Genomic DNA, 15,552 nt, shown 5'->3' with positions numbered 1-15,552 from the left:
ACACCAACTCAGCAGCTCCTGAACAAACGGCGAAAAAGGAAGCCGCACGCCAAGCCGAGTAAACATTGATTCATAAACCCACATCCAGTCCGGAACAGTGGGCGAATCAAGGTTCAAATAGCAAATGCGCTCGTCGGCGTCTGGGAGGGCAAGCTCATACTGCCACTCCATATCGCCACCACCACAAATTGCCCCTTGATCACGGAGGCGTTGAAGATCGGCCTCCGTCATCCGCGACGAAACACCCCACACGTCGCTAGTCACCCAGGTATAGTGAGCGAGGACGCCCCAGGAAGGGGCTATTGGAGTACCCACACCCTCACTCCTCCGCCGATGCATACCTAAAACAGGGAGGAGCACCACCATCAACCTACTAACCCTACGCAGAAGCAAGGAAGATAACCGAAACCCTACTGCCACTACCAACCCAACACAGCGGTGCTCAACCCCTTTAAAACACAAACACCACCACCCAAAGCACAAAACGCAGTACAAAAAAGGAAATGGCAGAACAATGCATGGCAAATATAGAACAACAAAAGATCACAAAAGTGAAAACAAGGAAAGAGCAGAGGAAAACCAACTTGATAATGCAGAAAGCAAGCCCGGAAAATGGAGATGGGAGGCAGAAACTCAACTCCAGAAATGCAACAGAGAGAAAGAGATTTTTTCAGTTGAGAGAACGAAGGGAAAGTAAAATGAACGAGGGAAGCAAGAAGGAAAACCAAAACGGTTTCAAAAGAAAGAAGAAAGACGCAAATGGCCCTGAGCAACAAAATGACGCACAGGGGCAATAGAGGAAAAACACCCAAAAATTTCCCCTCGCAATAAATGCCCCTCGGAAAAAGAAACCAATAAAGTATGCCTCGAAAAACGCAACAGGAACGATGGATACAGAAGAGTCGCGTCAAACCAAAAACGGCCAGGCGAAACGTCGCCACGACCTTAAAAGACCATGGCCGACACGCCGAACTCCCTTCAAAAGGAATCAAACGACCAAAAAGGAACCGACCTGACTCATAGTCGGAACCACATCTCCCCATCAACAAACCGACCTAACTCGCGGACAAACCCACATCTCCCAGCGACAGACTGACCTCACTCGCTCTCATGCTCCGGGGGCAACTGTTACGGTCATCAAACCCGGCATGTGATGAAACACCCAAACAACGCGCTTCTCGCCTGACCATGAAATGGCCAGGAACTCCCCAAATTGTCAACCTGACCAAGAAACGGCCGGGAACTCCCCAAATTATCGACCTCGACTGGAAAAACCAAACAACGATCTCCTTGCCAAACCACAACGGCAAGGAAAAGGTTCCTCCAGCGATGAGACCAAGCAACCTCACTCTCTCGCTCCGGGGGCAACTGTTACGGATCCAGCCCACGGATCCTATACCCAGAATGGTCCCCGAACCCGGGTTCGACCCGCTTCACCCTTCCAGAAGGCCCGGAACTGGCCCACTAGAGTTCCTAACTAACTCTCGAATTCAAACGTCTCCCTTATCTTAGCCAAATAAGATAAGATAAGATATTGATGTGTATTTTTGGAAAAACAGAACGAATTCCAAACACACAAATCTAACCGGCAAGTGTACCGGGTCGCATCAAGTAATAATAACTCACGTGAGTGAGGTCGATCCCACAGGGATTGAAGGATTGAGCAATTTTAGTTTAGTGGTTGATTTAGTCAAGCGAATCAAGATTTGGTTGAGTGATTTGTAATTGACTGAAATTAAACTGCATGAAAATTAAAGGGAGAGGGATAATTACAATAAAGTAAAGAGAACAGAAAATAAAAGTGCTAAATCTTAAAGAACAAGGAATTAAATGGCAGAAACTTAGAACGCAAGAAATGTAAATTGCAGAATCTTAAAGTGCAAGAAATGTAAATGGCTTGAATTATAATAGGAATTGGGAATTGGATTTGCAGAAATTAGACAAGGAAAAGTAAATTGCGATAAACAGAAAAGTAGAAAAGGAATTAAAATGAAAAGGATCTCAACTGGAAATGTAAATGAATTTGGAGACGCATTCAACAGAGAAATTAGAATGAAAACTCTAGATCTCAGGACCCAAGAGACTAGATAACCAAGTCTAGATCTCAATGCCTTCCTAGATCCAAATTCAGAATTCAATTGCAAGAAAAGTAAAGATCAAGCAGTAGAAGAAAGGAATGCAAAAATTGATTTCTCAAAAAGTGCAGTAAATAAAACAGAGAGATCTCAGGGTGAGATTGAAACAGAATTCCTTCAATTCTCCAACACCCAAGATTCAAGACAAGTGTAAATGAAATTGAAAACAAGAAAACTAAGAGGAAGAGAATTCAATTCTCCTTTCCCAAGATTTAGAATCTCAAAATAACTTCTAACCAAAAGCTCTCCCAAAATTACTTAGTAAAAACTAAAACGGAAAAGCTCCCTAAAAACTTAAATTCTAAGCTATTTATACACTCTCTTCAAATGATCTTCAAGCCTTGAATTGGGCCTTTGCTCTTGATGGAATTGGGTTGACAAAAGCCTCTGTTGATTGCTCTTGGAGTTGGAGAGAAACCCACTTGTGAACCGGGCCATGAACCATTAAAGCTTGAGTCAAAGTTTGAGGCAAACTTTGACTCAAGCTTTTCATATCAGCTTGCCTCCTTTTGCTGTCATCCACGTTTGAGCCAAAGTTTGAGGTCAAACTTTGAGCCAAACGTGGATCCCTCTTGCACGCCTCTTGGCCAACGTTTGCCTAAAAGCTTGAGGCAAACGTTGGCGCACGCTTTTGCTCTCCTGGGTGTGTTTGTTGTGGCACCAACGTTTGCCTAAAAGCTTGAGGTCAAATGTTGGCGCAAGCTTTTGCTCCCTCCAGGGTGTGTTTGTTGTGGCGCCAGCGTTTGCCTAAAAGCTTGAGGTCAAACATTGGCGCAAGCTTTTGCTCCCTCCAGGGTGTAGTCAAGCTCCTCCAAAAGTTTGAGCTAAAGTTTGAGGCAAGCTTTGGCTCAAGCTTTTTGTTCTCTCTTGCTCTTTGCCATTCCTTCTTTCTTCAACCTTCTTCAAAGCTCTTTTTACCTATCATCAATCAATCAAAGACATCAAAACTATGCTCAAAATCATGAGATTGTTATTCTTTCATAATATATGATAGTTATAGCACAAAATTTCATGAAATTGCATTAATTTATCCATGGTTGATTGAATCAAAGGAAACATGAAATTCTACCCAATTGGCTTACTTATGGCTCAAGAAAGTGCATAAAATCAATTGAAAACAAAAGAAAAAGACTAGTGAAACTAGGCTAAGATGACTTGTCATCAGATATTCACCATCACCTATAAATAGAGGACCCAGATCCCTCCAGGTATTCACTCATTCCTCACACTTTACACCTCTCAGATCCATTCTGACTTGAGCGTCGGAGTATCTTTGCAGGTACCTCTCCCCATCGCTCCAGTCAAGTAATCAAGCATCCGCCTCAACCCGCAAGTTCCTGATCCATCCCTCAACCCGTACCAGAGATATCTTGTACAACATGTTAGTAACTTAATATATATAAATTATAATGTGTATTATAATATATTAGTAGCAAATAAAAAATAAGTTTAAAAAACAATAAAAGTTTATGAATATATAAATAATTGAAAAGTTATTGAAATATATAGGTTTGGATTAATGTAAAAAATCAACAACTATAAAAAAAAATTATTTTGACTTTTTCTATGACAACAATAACAATTGAATAGACTTTTTAAACAATAAAAATTATTAAAACAAGATAAAAAGAAATTTTTAGCAGATTATTATATGATTGTATATGTTGAAAAAGAGAATGTTTCAAAATTTATTTCAGATAAATTGATAATTTTAGTTATATAAAATATCGCTAAACAAATTTATTAAAATACCAAAACTTAAAGTATGTAATTGAATGTTAATTTTTATATAATATAATTATTAAATTTAATTTATATACTATAAATTATATTTTGTTGACTTTTTATTATATTATATTTTAATTTATTTTATATTTAATTTGGTCTCTCTAGTAAAATTTCTAGAACCTGTCACTATTAAGAACATTAGATAATAATATTATAAGTTAAAAGTTTTAATAGAATAATACTAATTATAAATTTTTAATGTATTAAATCCACTGATTATATATTGTAAGAATCAACTTGACATCAAAAATAGGCTCGATTATATATTACGTATCCTTGTTTCCAGAATCTTCCACATAGCCATCATGCTTCATGCATGAACTTGACATAAGATTATATTGATGTGGAAGTAGAAAATATTTTCTCTTCTTATTCAAAACTTTTTCCATCGCTAAGTAAACACATATTCATATATATCTTATTTTTAGAATGATCAAGAAATGCATTATTACATTTTTGTTTTATCCGTAGAAAACTAACTACATGTGTATAAAAAGGTGAAAGAATAAAAAAGTACAACAAAGGTACAGAACCATTATTAAGAAAAGGAAATAATAGTTGATGAGATTAAGTTTCCTTTTAATTTTGTACTGAAAATTTAGTGACAACACTATATATTATGGGTCTGCCTAAAATCAGTCCACCTCTTATGAGTTTATGTGATGTACTATTCAATTTAAAGTATTAGATTAGATTGAGAAACAATCTAATAGTTTATATTTAAATTATTATTAATTTATTAAAAATTACACTTAAACACAATAACTATTTTGTTATTTTACAATTACCCACTATAAAATTTTAGAATCAAACCCTACTTGCTGCAACGATGAGCCCTTCCTCCACCCACTTCTTCTGTCTTCTTCATCAAACAGGTCTGCCTTCTTCCTCTTCGCAACGTCCCTCCGCTTCTTCCTCCACCCACTATCCACTGCCTTCTTCCACATCACGATGAACCTCCTTTTCTTCTTCTACCCCCTTTATGTCTGCCTTCTTCCTCTTCGTGACGTCCTCGGTGAGTTTTCTCTTTTTAGGGTTTATCAGATTAATTTATTTTAATAATTTTTCTGTGGGTACCAATATTCAGACAAATGAAGAGGTTGCGATTAAGCTTGTGAGTACTCTGATCTACCTGTGTTAATTTTGAAAAAGAAATAGTAATAATCAGGAGGGGCAGCTGCGGTGGCAAAGGGGAAGAGAAGGACGGGGGAGGAACCAGTGGACAAGGCCACTCTTCAGAAGCATAGACATATGATCAAGAGTCTGCTGCTAGGTCCAGAAAACGCAAACAGGTACTTACCCCCTTTTTCAATTTTTTTTTAATAAAGTTTCTTTTGTTATATATTTTGATTTAATGTTTGAAAAATGGAGATTCTTTTGTGGTAAGTGATATTCACTATTGCTGGCAATCTCACTATTGGGGGCTATAATTGTTGAGTTGAAAGGAACAGGAACTGAATTGAAGTTGAGATTTTTCAATCTTATCTCTACAACTTTAAATTACTTGTTGCAGCTTCTTGAGTTCGTCATTCCAGTATCCAGTTGTGAAAATTGGTACAGAAGATCAATCTTTTATTGACTCTGTTATGGTGATATAAAAATTGGTGATTGGATTTATATCTAATTAATTATTGAATACCCATGGGTTAGTTCTGATTTTGATGGTGGTTCTTGTTTAACTATGGAGGTTGTTTTTGTTGTTTCTTTGCTTCAGTAGAAAAGGTTATTAAAAAAGTCAAACAAATAAATAGAAGAAAAGAAGCTTGACCATTATTTTGGATTTTGATGTTGGTATCTAATATTTATACAAATGCAATTGAAGTTTATGGCATTTTAGTTCTAGGATCTGATTATGATATGTATGTTATCAGTTATGTCAATAATTACTGTAAACTTGATCTATAATTTTAAAAAAATGTTTTTATTTTTATTTTGGATGTTTTGTAGTAAATAACAGAAATTCAATTTGGCATCATTTTCTTGGAACTTTTCCATCCTGTTCCTGGAACTTTTCATATGTGAAGATCTATAATCTGCATCTGCTTGTATAGTCATTGCCGATTCTCTAATGTCACCTCACCACCAAGAGAGCGGGTAACAAATCCGCCACTACATGCACCTATTTTGCAACATTCTTCAAGGGACCATTTCATACAAAATCCACTAGCAAAAAGGTCTCCTACTCCAGTAACATCTATCGCTTTTGCTTCCCCTGTGGCTGGGACACGTACCACCTAACATGGAAAGAGAAACATAGTTCATGATAGCAAATAGATATTAGATCATTAATCACATGAGCTTTAAACTAGTTCACATTATGATCGAGTGTCACAAATGTAAAACTACCAAGAAAACCTGAACTTTATCTTAACGGTTTTTCAATTTAGATCATAATAATATGCCTAATATGCATTCATTATGACACAGTAAAAACATTTTTGGCAAATAACTAGTCCCATGCTCCTATACATGGTGAATTTTTCTGATTTACGCACCTTCTTGCCATGTTAGCAATGCATCCATTATTGCCCAAAGTTACCACAGCCTATTTGCAATATTTAGCCAGAAATTCTACAGCAGCAACTAGATCGGCATTATGCTCATCCCTGAAAATAATGGTAATGTAAATGGATGTAATGTACCAAAAGAGTGGAACAGAGGTCTATGTTGCCAGACTCCAATAACTTCATAAGTGGTGGCTTAAAATCAAACCCTACTTCCAATAACTCATGATACCTCACTAGGCTATATGCAAGAAATTTGTTGTAATGCTTTCAATTAGAAATGATCTTGGCAATTTTCGGCATAGTTTTCAGTTTCCAACTCAACTTATGCTTGGTGTAATAGGATCCATGAATGGTTTTATTTTGTTGTCATTGAAGATCATGTTTCGCTTCCATAATTACAATTTGCACTTTCCAACTCAACTTATGCTTGGTGTAATAGGATCCATGAATGGTTTTATTCTGTTGTCATTGAAGATCATGTTCCGCTTCCATAATTATAGTTTGGTTAATTCAGACGAGTGAGCAACCTTGTTAATAGCTAATTCTAGTTAAAATAAGATTGGATTATGTTAAAACTCTTTATCAAAATATATTTATAAAGATATTTAAAGAGGAATATATTATTCTAAAAACAATTTAGAATGATATATGAAGAAGTACATCATTGCATTACATTATTCTGATAACTAGAAATACAAAATACCATAGACTAAGTTTGATTGCAAAAAGTGATACATTTTAGAAACTAAAATTTATTGAATATATAATCCAGCAACTCCAACACACTACATGTATCTTGGCACTAGCAGTAACCACCCAGGTCAAATGAGTCCATCCCAGATTAGAAGTGCGGAGCGAATCTGCATCAATATGCAACCAAATGGATGTATCATGTACGTGGATGTTCTACAAAATATGTAGAACCATAAATGCACTAAAAAAAATAAAAAATCAAGCTGCATTAACAAATCAAAAATAGAATTAGAACATCACAAATAGAATTATAAACACAAAAATTGAAATCAGATTCATAAAAACAAATTCCAAAATTTTATAATCCTCATAAACAGAACAAGAAAAATTCGAACAAACATATAACTAGAAAACAACAATTGAATGAAATCAATGAAGCAAATTCATACAAAAAATTGAACAATTAGATAAATGGAACAAAAAAATTGAATTAAATCAATGAAGCAAATTTATGCATGAGGTTGAGGATCCATTGGAACTGAGACCTACGTCGCCGCTACTTGCTAAGGACGATGCCGCTGAGGAGGAAGAACGATGCGGGTGCACGACGACGGCACTCCGAGTTTGAGAACGAACAATGCGAAGAGAGATACCGAGAATGAATGACGTGGAGAGAGATGTTAAGAATGACGCCGGGAGAGGGACTGAGAACGGCAGCAATTACTGGACTGGACGGCTATGGCACAGATCCAGAGAAGAGTAATGGTGGTGGTGGCAGTAGTTCTGTGTATAGAAAAGAGAGTGCAGTGAGTTTGGGGTAAAAAAAATTAGGGTGGCTCAAAATGAATTTTAGAAACATTTGAGTGAATATAAAAAATTAATAATTATTATTAAACGGGTCTGTCTAAAATCAGCCCAAATGTTTTGAGCTTATTTGATGCACCATAAAATTTGAACCATTAGATTAGATTGATAAGCAATCTAATGGTTAGAATTTAATTTATAAATAACTTATTAAGAATTACACTAAAAAATAACAAGTCTTTTGATATTTTAAAATTTCCCCATATAAAATTTGAGACCCAAACTCTCGTTTCTGCAATTCTGCTACTTGCTGCCGGAAGACCTTCGTGACCCTGGTGTTTCTTGCTCTACGCTCTTCTGCACCAGGTGCCTTCCTGTTTAAACCCAATTTCTCGTTTTCATCTAAATTCTCCTGATTCTCTGCTTTTTTCTTCTGATTCCACCGAATTTCTTTGAATTCGTTTCAGACGCAGTGCCTCTTTAGTTCTTCCGAGATCCTCCTCCGCGCCATGACTCTCCCTGCACGTCTACTCTCCACTAGCTCAGATCGAATTTCCAGATTTTAATGAGGTAAAATTGTTCAAATAGTGTCTACATTTATGTGGTTGTTTAATATTTTCTGTTATTAGTTTTATAATGAATTTGTTTTCTAGATTGTGGCTCCAGTAACTCTGGCTGATGAAGAGATTGGCCTTGAACGAGGTGGAAGTCAGTCAGATCGCATGTCATCATTATCTATGCAGAACCCTGACATCCTAAGTGTTAATAAACTTTTAGAATTGGTAAAAGTTTATACACTTTTATATTTAGGGCTAGATGATTGGCTATTTGATTGTTTTTTCTACTGTTAAAGATATGCTAAGATAATTATCGTATGGGCAGGTTTTGGAAACTGTACGGCAAGTGACAAGTCTCTCCATTTCTTCAGCTCCAGTACCTTATGACCAAATGAAGAACTAATGTGAGGCACTTGTTACAGGGAAACAACAGAAGATGTCAGTTCTTCAAAGTTTCAAACACCAGCAAGAGACTAGAGCGCTTGTTCTTTCAAGTGATTATGAAATAAAAGTTCCCCCTCTGGCAACTAAGGATAGGATGTTTTACCATAATGGGAAAGAACAAAGTTTTCTTCAGGATTTGTTGTTGAATGTTCTCATTAGTGTTTTGGTAGCTTTAGAGTATGTGCTTCATTATCAGGATTCACACCCAATGAGAAAACTTTTTATGTATTTAGATGATGCTCTTAACTTAGTATTATTTAAAGTTTCAACTGATCCAATTAATTAAGAGATGATTTATACAAAGTTAATTGAGGTATATGTAGAGGTCATGAACATTCTATAGACATGATTCACAATAGGATAATATGGTGTCATGTGATGGCAGTATCTACTTAGTGGAAGGTTTTGGTTTTATTGTTGTATAGGTGCAGTAGCCAGTAGGCAAGGCATGTAGTTAATTTATTTATTTATTGCTGTTATATGTTGTGTTTCTAATATCAAAATAATTGTGTGTATATATTTAATTTGTAGGGCAACAATCAAACCATTTATCTTTCATTTTTAGTACTCTTTTCATTATATATCTGGTTTTTTGGATCGAATATTGAGAATTTATTCTGCAGAATGATTAGATTTACCATAGATAAATTTCTGCTATATACTTAATCTATTGAAACTAATTTTTAAACAAGAATGCTTGTCTTGGGGAAGCATTTTTGAAAAGAGCCACTATTATATGTTTTCAACTTACCAGTATCACTCCACCCAAGTGTATTATTTTATTCCTATGCACTTCATTAAAAAAGAAATGCCTTTTTATTCATGGTTATAGTAGTTCTACACTTCGCAAATAATATTAGTTATATCACCGATGCAAAGATAACCAAGATATTGAAATTGTTGGTTTTCAAAATCAAGATGCCTATTTAGCCCCTTATTGGTTTAACACTTCAATGGATTATCAATTCCCAGTTCCCTTAACACATCTTCTACCTCAGTAATCACTAAAAAGAAACAACACCCTTTTACACAAAATTTGATTCTTCATTATTGTCTACAACCAAATCTGTCATAAGATATTGAAAACAACAGCTAAAAATTTTGAAAATGATGTTCTTCATTATAATTCCCTCTGGCTTCCATTCACTCTATTAAAGTATTATTCCTTCATTAGTTCCCTGTTTTCCAGTGCTTTGCTTATTTTGACCATGACCATGGGAAAAAAAGAGAAGCTTCCACACATGCAGTAGTCATGACCAAATAGATAAATATAAAGTATGTGCTGTACACTTCCTAAATTCTAGAGACTAAGAACTTATTATATCACAAGATGTATGAGTACCTCATCTTAGTCTTAATTCTTATGCACGTTACAATGTGCATAATTTCATTTTTCGTAATTATATTATTAAAAATGCATGCATGTTCAATTGAGAGTTTTCAATTTTCTGTAGTTTCATCTTTCTATAAAATTAACTAAACAAAGATTCCGGCAATATGCTAATACCATATGGGCTTGTAAGCAAGTCATTTATGATTATTGTGAACAATGCATAAACTTCTTGAATAGACAATCAATGGAGTGTGTACATTTCATTTTTTGAGAAGTAATAATAAACAGCATCAAAATACAAACGAAATTCATATATATTAGAAAAGGTATGATGGGTACATCAAATTCTAGACGTTAATAGTAAAAAAAACTAGTGACTGCTATTAATAATTGGTCTGAATTGATGATGTTTCTAACCGCATTGTTAGATTTTCATCTTCCAGATCATATTATCAACACTGCAATTATGAAATTTCTCCAATGCTTAACTGACAGAACCTGTCCTCAAATCTACCGAGGAATGAAGCAATCTACTGAGAGACCTGGGACATTGAATGCAACCTCTTCAATTGTCCATGCCTCATCCATTTTTGTTTTGGTATGGCTCATAGCCATCTCCCCAAACCTGAAAAGAGTTACCACAGAATGCCCATTTTTGTTTCATCTGCCAGAGCACAAATCCACTGGACTCTGTGCACTCAGAGGCATTCCGGTTTTTCACTACTCTAGTTACAATTTCAAACTCAGAAGCTGCCATCCTCACCTTTCCCATTGCATATGCATTTCTTATTGAAGTTTCCTGCAAGCATAGCCAGAAAAAAACACAAGACATCAAAATCACTAGTTTAGATTTTGAATAAAACATATTCACATTTATTTTCTGATGCAAATAGAAGAATTTGGCATCCTTAACAGTAGAGAGGTACATCTAATACTTTACAGGAAGTGAAATGAATTTTAACTTCTGCACCAGGACTTGATCTGCTTGACAAGTAAACTAATCTCAAGCAATAAGTTAAGTTTTCCTACTAAGATGTCTCACAGCTTCAGCTGACAACTTTTCATGCTTCAATGTGGAACATATTCTCATGTTTTCATGATCACTTATTCCTGCATGAACCTATGGATTGTATCAGCAAAAGCCTTTAATTAAGCATCAAAGTGAATTCAACCAGGAACAACATCTTAATGAACACAATTCAAGCAAAAACTAAAGTACCTTTAGAGAAATATCCATGGCAATGTATAACTGATCATGAGATTCCCTTGCAGCATCTGGAACCACTCTAATCAATGCTTCAAATTCACAAGGTTTGAAATGGAGATCAGGAGCAAAATTGGCACCCAATTGTCCAAGAGCTTGTCCTAAGAGGCCAGCTGCCTCACCAACTGGTTGTTTCCAATCATTAGGTGGCAACACCATTTTGGTGCCACTGGGAAGGTTCCAAATAACATAAAAGGAACAAAAAAAATGAAATCAATGAAGCAGATTCATACAACAAGAACATAAAAGGAAAAAAATGAAATCAATGAAGAAAATTTATACTTGAGGCTGAGACTCCATTGGAACTCTGGAAGTGGAGGATAAACGGGGGGGGGGGGGGGAGACGGAGCACCACGGTGCTGACGTCGACGCTCAACTCGCTGAGATCCACGCCACAGCTCTATGCCTGCTAAGGATGAGGCCGCTGAGGAGTGAGAACGACGACGCCCGCGGGTGCCACGACGATGGCAGAGAGAACGATGGCGCACTAAGGCTGATAACGAACGACTCGAAGAGAGAAGAGGGATACTGCGAATGAACGACGAGGAGAGAGAGGCTAAGAACGATGTCGGGATATGGGCGGAGATTGGTAGCGAGTGCTGGGCTGGACGGTGACAGCGACGGCGAAGATCAGAAAAGAATGGAGTAGGTGGTGGTGGCCCTGTGGATAGAGAGGGGAGTGTAGTGAGTTTACAGGAAAAGAAATTAGGGTTTTATTGAATTTTAAAAATATGTGTGGTAAATATAAAAAAAATAATAATTATTATTAAACCCCTATATGGGTCATATTCATAAATAATTTATTGTGCATATTTGAAAAGCTCAAAAGACTTGAGCTTACTAAAGACAGAACCTAATTAAATCCCTTATGAGTCATATTTATAATTTATATATTGTGCACATCACAAATGCTCAAAACATTTGAGCTTACTAAAGACAAATGATGAGCGGATATTTTATACGCTTTTTGGGGTTAATTTCATATAATTTTTAGTATGTTTTAGTTAGTTTTTAGTTTATTTTCATTAGTTTTTAGGAAAAATTCATATTTCTGGACTTTACTATGAGTTGTGTGTTTTTTTGTAATTTCAGGTATTTTTTTGGCTGAAATTGAGGGAGCTGAGCAAAAATCTGATTCAGGCTGAAAAAGGACTGTTGATGTTGTTGGATTCTGACCTCCCTGCACTCAAAGTGAATTTTCTGGAGCTACAGAACTCTAAATGGCATGCTTCCAATTGCGTTGGAAAGTAGACATCCAGGGCTTTCCAGAAATATATAATAGTCCATACTTTGCACAAGGATAGATGATGTAAACTGGCGTTCAACGCCAGTTCTCTGCCCAATTCTGGCGTCCAGCGCCAGAAAAGGATCAAAAGCTGGAGTTGAACGCCCAAACTGGCACATAAACTAGCGTTCAACTCCAAAAATGGCCTCTGTACGTGACTTGCTTAAATCTCAGCCCCAGCACACACCAAGTGGGCCCCAGAAGTGGATCTCTACATCATCCATCATAGTCTACTCATTTTTTGTAAACCTAGGCTACTAGTTTAGTATTTAAACAACTTTTAGAGACTTATTTTGTATCTTATGACATTTTAGATCTGAACTTTGTACTCTTTGACGGCATGAGTCTCTAAACTCCATTGTTGGGGGTGAGGAGCTCTGCTGTGTCTCGATGAATTAATGCAAGTATTTCTGTTTTCTATTCAAACACGCTTGTTCCTATCTAAGATGTTCATTCGCGCTTAACTGTGATGAAGGTGATGATCCGTGACATTCATCACCATTCTCAACCCATGAACGTGTGCCTGACAACCACCTCCGTTCTATATCAGATTGAATGAGTATCTCTTAGATCTCTTAATCAGAATCTTCGTGGTATAAGCTAGAATTGATGGCGGCATTCATGAGAATCCGGAAAGTCTAAACCTTGTCTGTGGTATTCCGAGTAGGATTCAAGGATTGAATGACTGTGACGAGCTTCAAACTCCTGAAGGCTGGGCGTTAGTGACAAACGCAAAGGAATCAAGGGATTCTATTCCAACCGGATCGAGAACCAACCGGTGATTAGCCGTGCTGTGACAGAACGCGTGAGCGTAGTTTTCACTGGAAGGATGGAAGGTAGCCATTGACAACGGTGATCCACCAACACACAGCTTGCCATAGGAGGACGTGCGTGCGTGAACAGGAAGACAGAGGAAAGCAGAGATTCAGAAGACAAAGCATCTCCAAAACTCCAACATATCCTTCATTACTGCATAACAAGTAACCTTTAATCCATGCTCTATTGTTTAATTGCAATTCAACTGATAAACATAATTGACTTCCTGACTAAGATTTACAAGATAACCATAGATTGCTTTAAACCAACAATCTCCGTGGGATTCGACCCTTACTCACGTGAGGTATTACTTGGACGGCCCAGTGCACTTGCTGGTCAGTGGTACGAGTTGTGAAAAGTGTGATTCATAATTCGTGCACCAAGTTTTTGGCGCCGTTGCCGGGGATTGTTCGTGTTTGGACAACTAACGGTTTATTTTGTTGCTTAGATTAGGAAAAATTTTTCTTTTTTTGGTTTAGAGTCTTTTATTATTTATCCCTTGTTAAAACACTTTAAATTTATAGCTCAATTAGTTAGAACGTGGTGTTTATGTTCATGGTAATTGGCTATCATATTTTTAAAATCTTTTTCAAAAATAATTTTTTCTAGTAAATCCTGTGCCAAACTTTAAGTTTGGTGTTTTCTTGTTGATTTTTCAATATATATATATATATACTTCTTCAAAACAAGTGTTACATTCATAACTCATTTGGCTAGAGCGTTGGTCTGTGTTCTTGGTAATTGGGTTAGAATCTTTTATATTCTTTTCAAAATCTTCTTTTTCATAAATAATAATTTCTCTATTAAATTTTGTGCCAAACTTTAAGTTTGGTGTTTTCTTGTTGATTTCTCTGTGTTTTTCGAAAATTTTAGTTTGGTTTTCTAAAAATTTTAAGTTTGGTGTTCTTCCTTCGTGTTCTTGTGAATCTTCAAAGTGTTCTTGAGTTTTCCTTGTGTCTTGATCTTAAAATTTTTAAGTTTGGTGTTCCTTAGTGTTTTTCCCTTAAAAATTTTCGAAAACAAGGAGCATCAGATCTAAAAATTTTAAATCTTGTGCTATCTTATTGTTTTCTCTCTCCTCTTTAAATTCAAAAATATCTTTTCTCTCTGTTTTAAAAGCAAATTTTCGAAATCTATTTCTAAAATTCAGATTTTTATTTCAAAATTTAAAACCTTTTTCAAAACTTCCTAACCACTTTCTCTCTCCACATTTTTTTTCGAAAATCTTCACCTATTTTTATTTATTTTATTTTAATTTATTTTATTTTCGAAATAAATTAATAAATAAATAAATAAAAATATTTTCTCTATTTTACATCATCTCCCTTTCTCCATCATGGACCTAAGCGGAAATGAACAGTCCAAGAGGACTCTGGGGTCATATTCTAACCCCTCTACTGCTTCATATGGGAGTAGTATCTGCATACCCTCCATTGGAGTCAGTAGCTTTGAGTTGAATCCTCAGCTCATTATCATGGTGCAGCAAAGTTGCCAGTATTCCGGTCTTCCACAGGAAGAACCTACAGAGTTTCTGGCACAATTTTTACAAATTGCTGACACAGTACATGATAAAGAAATAGATCAGGATGTCTACAGACTATTACTGTTTCCATTTGCTGTAAAAGATCAAGCTAAGAGGTGGTTAAATAACCAACCTAAGGCCAGCATAAGGACATGGAAACAGCTGACAGAAAAATTCCTGAATCAATACTTTCCCCCAAAACGGATGACACAGCTAAGGCTGGACATCCAAGGCTTTAAACAAGGAGATAATGAATCTCTTTATGATGCCTGGGAGAGATACAGAGAGATGCTAAGAAAATGCCCCTCTGAAATGTTTTCAGAGTGGGTTCAGTTAGACATCTTCTATTATGGGCTTGCTGAAGGAGCTCAGATGTCTCTAGATTACTCAGCTGGTGGATCTAT

General features: G+C 36.2%; 1 protein-coding gene and 2 long non-coding RNA genes across 4 annotated transcripts; 2 read left to right on the top strand and 1 right to left on the bottom strand.

Annotated features, from left to right (window-relative positions):
* The first annotated feature begins 4,719 nt into the window (after positions 1-4,719).
* Positions 4,720-6,701, top strand: LOC140176365 (uncharacterized). 2 transcript variants are annotated; one of them, XR_011867609.1, is made up of 3 exons: positions 4,720-4,938; positions 5,076-5,215; positions 5,437-5,749. It is a non-coding gene; the product is annotated as an uncharacterized lncRNA (long non-coding RNA). The 2 variants fall into 2 exon arrangements; XR_011867608.1 differs by lacking the exon at positions 5,437-5,749 and adding an exon at positions 5,871-6,701 and having other exon boundaries at positions 4,747-4,938.
* Positions 6,702-8,161: 1,460 nt separating this feature from the next.
* Positions 8,162-9,530, top strand: LOC112722228 (uncharacterized). Its single transcript, XR_003812303.2, has 4 exons — positions 8,162-8,293; positions 8,395-8,497; positions 8,581-8,709; positions 8,810-9,530. It is a non-coding gene; the product is annotated as an uncharacterized lncRNA (long non-coding RNA).
* A 1,024-nt stretch (positions 9,531-10,554) lies between these two features.
* On the bottom strand, positions 10,555-12,220 carry LOC112722226 (putative BTB/POZ domain-containing protein At3g08660). Its single transcript, XM_025773208.3, has 4 exons — positions 11,808-12,220; positions 11,481-11,694; positions 11,304-11,381; positions 10,555-11,060 (listed from the first exon to the last, which is right to left on the bottom strand). Exons 2-4 carry the CDS (start codon positions 11,682-11,684, stop codon positions 10,842-10,844), a joined length of 501 nt encoding a protein of 166 aa, XP_025628993.1. The 5' UTR covers positions 11,685-11,694; positions 11,808-12,220; the 3' UTR covers positions 10,555-10,841.
* Positions 12,221-15,552: the final 3,332 nt, after the last annotated feature.

The sequence above is a fragment of the Arachis hypogaea genome, chromosome 11, assembly GCF_003086295.3.
Source record: "Arachis hypogaea cultivar Tifrunner chromosome 11, arahy.Tifrunner.gnm2.J5K5, whole genome shotgun sequence".
Taxonomy (NCBI): Eukaryota; Viridiplantae; Streptophyta; class Magnoliopsida; order Fabales; family Fabaceae; genus Arachis; species Arachis hypogaea.
Note: the sequence above shows the minus strand (reverse complement) of the source record. Positions and strands in the feature narration are given on the sequence as shown.